Source organism: Uranotaenia lowii, unplaced genomic scaffold (assembly GCF_029784155.1).
Source record: "Uranotaenia lowii strain MFRU-FL unplaced genomic scaffold, ASM2978415v1 HiC_scaffold_1481, whole genome shotgun sequence".
Lineage (NCBI taxonomy): Eukaryota > Metazoa > Arthropoda > Insecta > Diptera > Culicidae > Uranotaenia > Uranotaenia lowii.
Window position 1 is genome coordinate 1 of NW_026597501.1, and position 4,820 is coordinate 4,820.

General features: G+C 42.9%; 1 protein-coding gene across 1 annotated transcript; it reads right to left on the reverse strand.

Moving 5' to 3' along the window:
* Positions 1–728: 728 nt before the first annotated feature.
* LOC129759394 (uncharacterized) lies at positions 729–2,789 on the reverse strand (the record flags this gene model as incomplete). The annotated part of the gene is given in 14 exon segments (XM_055756830.1): positions 729–1,321; positions 1,324–1,350; positions 1,415–1,460; positions 1,462–1,503; positions 1,505–1,540; positions 1,612–1,673; positions 1,676–1,691; positions 1,746–1,842; positions 1,904–1,974; positions 1,976–2,077; positions 2,079–2,210; positions 2,212–2,232; positions 2,234–2,291; positions 2,293–2,789. Coding segments are annotated over 14 exon segments (1,302 nt in total), but the record flags the coding sequence as incomplete, so codon positions are not given.
* Between the last annotated feature and the right edge of the window lie 2,031 nt (positions 2,790–4,820).

Consider the following 4,820-nt stretch of genomic DNA (forward strand, 5'->3'; position numbering starts at 1 on the left):
ACCGACCATAATAAATCTAAAATTGTTACTTGGGAGAATGCTTCGGTGGAAATCTCCCAGTGTTACTTTTCTGGACTTGATTCGGGTCGTCGCGTCTAAACATCAAATCTACGAGAATGTCGTTTGGAAGGGCGTCACTACCACGGATGTCAGTTACCAACTGGTTTGGATTATGGTCCTTTGGTGATGAAAAACTTAACAAAAGAATAACATAAACTGCGATCAACACTAAAGTCTGAAATTCACTTTTTTAAAAATTCCAAAGCAGTTCGGGTGACTCTAGACACACATTCAGATAATCCTTATCTTCATTCCAAAAATTGTTTTTCGGGGCTTTATTTATTCAGAACCAATTACAGATAACCTGGTAAAATATATCAAAATACTAAATTTTGAAATATGAGGAAACTAGAATAAACTACTTACACAATGAATCTAATGTCAACCAAATCGGCTAACATTTGCGGTCAGGGGAACGTCAACAAACTGCAGGTCAAATTTTCCCGAAACGGATATTTAGCGAACAGCTTTGCAGGGTTAAACAACCTGGATAATTCTAACATTCTAAAAAACAAATTCGACACCAACCGATTAACATGAAAAACTTTATTCATAGCAGTACATACATCTTCTGTTATGGTAGGTCAACAACATACAGGTTGTATATTTCTTGAGACAAATTATTCCTTGTATACAGATATAGCCTTTGATATACTATCAAAAAAATTTAGACCAAATACAAAATAATAAATTTCCACATACATTCTAAGGCTTCAAGAGAATTCGCCAAAAATGATTCTAGAGAAAAAAAAATCGTTCCAAAAAACAAAATTCTATCACGGAGGAATTCGATCCTTATCACGGAAAAAAAACTGTGTCTCGCTTCAGTGTATTGCTAGGGAGAAAAAACTTTGCTAAAATAGGTATATATGGACAATAACGTCTCTTAAACAATCCTGTTTCACGCATAGCGATGATAAAAGTAGACCAACAGTGGTGAATCGTTGGTCTGCTGGCTGATTAGATTCTTCGTCCCTTTCGGAAGACCGGGTATAATAATAGTTTTGTGAGGTGTTGCTGTGACTGCCTTGAGCATGATGATCGCGTCCGAAATTCCCGGCTCTAGCAGCCAGTTCTCCGGTATTCCTATAGTAACGATCACCGAGATCATCTAGCTGTCGGCCGTGCTGACCGACAACGAGTTCAATGGGCTCTCGCCGCAGCCGTCATATGCTGTAGTCTTTGGTAAGGTGCACTTCGATATCGACCCGGCAGATCGGACAGTGCTTGTTGGTCACTAGCCACTGGTCGACGCAGTCCGGTGGAATAAATGCATGCATGGTAGTCGCCCTAAGAAAAAAGTTTGGCAATCGATTGAATTTGATAAATTATCAATTTTTCGACATTTGTTACCTGACATCATTATCGATTTCAAACTGCGACAGGCAGATGGTACATTTTTTCGCTGTCCTCGTCGGTTTCGCTAGCCCTTCTTAACCGTTTTGTACTTGTGGGGAAAGGTGTTGTGCTCAATCATTTCCTGCAAAGTAATGGGTAAGCGTAAGGGTAAGTCCAACGAATACAAAACCGTGTTTAGAATCTCAAACATACCTGCGTTGCACCGCGATTTGAGCAAGTATCTTCGATGACCCGAACAAATCTGTTCAAGCTGGCAACAGACTTGGTCGCAGCTGTGAAAAAAGACAAGTTAAACGGTTTTGATTACAGGATATCTCCAACTGAACTCACCCGATACTAAAATGCACTTGAGGGGCATTGTTGAGCATAGATTGTGGTTGGAAGTGATGATACATGTGATGGTGCACGTGTTGATGATCGTTCGTCTGCAATTCAATTTTAAACCTTATTTAGAAACCAAATTTATGGAATCAAATCCTAGAATTACCTTATTGGTGGATAAACCGTAGTATGATATGATATACGTCTTGGCCTGTGGTTGAACACACGAAGATCCCTGTTGGTAGTTACCGTGTGTAGGCTGCCCGTAGCCACGATAGCCCATCATTCCATTGTTTTCGAAGAATTCATTCCGGGACCCAGTCGTGCTGGAGCCTGCCGCCCCCCGTTCGAGCAGAACTTGAACCAGACTGGTACGAAGACTCCAGCAGATCATTAGAGTGTGGTGAAAAATGATCAGCGTAGTCGTTCAGCACATCACTGAGCATCATTGTCCGCCGGTGAGCCTCCTGTTATACTATGCTGCCGATGCCACCAAGTTCTCGTGAACTGGATAAGGTGGTCTTACTCCACCTGGATAACGATTTCGATTGGACAACCCCATGGTGACGATAGTTGCGCGATTCTCCAGTGTTGCTGCCTGCTGGTGGTGGTGCCTGTCGACCAGATTCATAGGTCGGTTGATTGTTGTTATCATCGTTGAACCGCATGGAACGACTACTGGCTCCCTCAAAATCACTACCACCACTTGCTCCCAATCGACCTTGAATAGCCAACCGGCGTTTCACCGAGGAAACGTTCTTTCATTGGTTGTTCACACTCGCACTACTAGCAGCATTTGCATTATGCCTGAAAACAGTGCCTCCGGGAGAATTTCTTTCTCTGCTTTCTCGATGCGAACTTCCGTGCCAAGGAATAAAGAGGTTGTTCAAACGGCTGAAGCTACCGCTGCTCGTATTGTCGATTATTGAACCTGCGTTGCTGTTGCTTCCGTTATCAACACCCGCACCGTCAACGCTCAGAAGCCCCCTGGTTTTCGGGTGATGGACTAGCTGGTGAGTATGTGGTCGAGTGTAGCGCAGTTGGACGCATCATTCTGGGATCCTGTCTAGAGGCCGATCGATTGCCGCTCAAGTTCCATCGCCCACTATGCAATCGTCGATAGTTACTCCTCCATCATGATCCCAGTTTCGATACGATCGATTAAAATGCCGCTGGGCAGGAATCGACGACTGATACGACGGATCTACTAAAGGTGTGTGACCACCCTGAGAACTATGGCCATGAGAATTTGGCTCACCAAGCCGAAGATAAAACCTATCGAAACGAAATGGAAGTTATCACACGTAGATTTTTTTTAGCAATCCTGTAACAAAGTAACAATCTCTCTGTTGCATTTTTGGGATTAGTGTTCTGCAAGACAAGGTTTCTTTGTATCCTTGGAACTTCAAATCTGCTCAAATACCTTCAACCCATGGATGACCACATCGAAAGCACAACTCCACGTTATAAGAAAGCCCAATAGAAGAGTTCACGAGTTTTTCAGTTGGTCCCAGCATATCTACCACAGTCGTCAGTTACTGTATAAGTTCAACGAGATCATGAAAACACTAGTGGTCACAGTGAGTGCTTCGTTCGTAAGGATCAATACTTCGCTCGGTCTTTTAAAAATCACGTATGATGATCTTCTGTAAGAAAAGCTTCCCAATGGGAGTCAAACTTGTGTGATCCGCAGATGACGTCGTCCTACATCGACATGCAGTACCTATTACCTATATCACAAGTAATGCCGCTTAACACAAATGGATCTGTGGAGATAAGATTTAACCGTGTTGGAAACCGTGATGGATTTCCAACATACATATATACGAACTTCGTTGAAAGGCGATTCGTAGGTTCCTAATCGATGTTTAAGTTTTTGGTGAAAAGCTTCGAGCAAACTGTAACGTCTGTTTCTGGCGGCAATTGACGTTGCACAAAAGTATCCATCAGCATGAAGCGCTTATATAAAATCGTTCAAAAATTAAACTAAGTGATGCATGATACATCTGAAGATGGGATGAATGAGGAGTGTATCGAAAATTAACTATAAACATATGTGGGCCTTCTACTTACTTACGCGTGAACGTGCACAACTGTGCTCACCTGATCGCATCTTGATCTGTTAAGAGCAGTGATTGAAATCCTCACCAATTTTCTTATCAGAGGCTCTCAAAATACACGTTTTGAGGCCTCGCATAGCAATACAGAAGACGATACATATACATTCATTCAAACCTCCCCCCATGAGGAGGATCTACTCTGAGAGACACTATTCGTTTGCTGCCCCGAACGAATTCTCTCAACATTCGGTTGCTACATGATGCATGAAGAAGACGAGGTACACATACTCATTTACGTTATTGAATTTGATGGACTCAAGCCGATAGCAATTGTTGAGAAGAACATCTTCAACCTCGCCGCAAAGGTTGAGGCAACAACGACAACAACCGAAGGCGGGCCATGTTGAGAGAATATGCATCATCGGTTTTGTCGTTTTCGCTTCATCAAAGCAACCTTTGCTTCCGAATGAAGCGTTGAGCGAGAGAAGGTTGATCAATTCATTCTCATCAAAATACAACCACTGGTTAAGAGTGAACCAGCGCTTTGTTTACGTTTGAAACATTCGTTTCTCCCAAAATGTCGCGAATTAAAAAATAAGTTAAAATTCGTGTGTTGGACACTTGGATGCGAGAGAAGGGTATCTCGATGAATGAAGTGGCGAAACGTTTCGGCATTCATCCGGCGAGCGTAAAATCGATCATCCACAAGTTTGGGGAACACTATACGTTCGATGATTTGCCAAGAAGAGGCAGAAAACCAGGACCATCTGGCCCAAATCTGGACCGTAAGGTAATCAACCGGAATCGATCGATGTCCATACGGATTTGGCGAAAAAAGCTGGGACATCTATCGGAATGGTACAGCGGATCAAGAAGCGGAACAACCTGAAGACATACAAAAAGCAGAAAGTGTCCAAACAAATGGCTGAACAAAACTCACGAGCCAAAACCAGAGCCCGGAAGCTGTATCATCGGATTTTGCAGAAGCCAGATGCATGCATTCTCATGGACGATGAAACA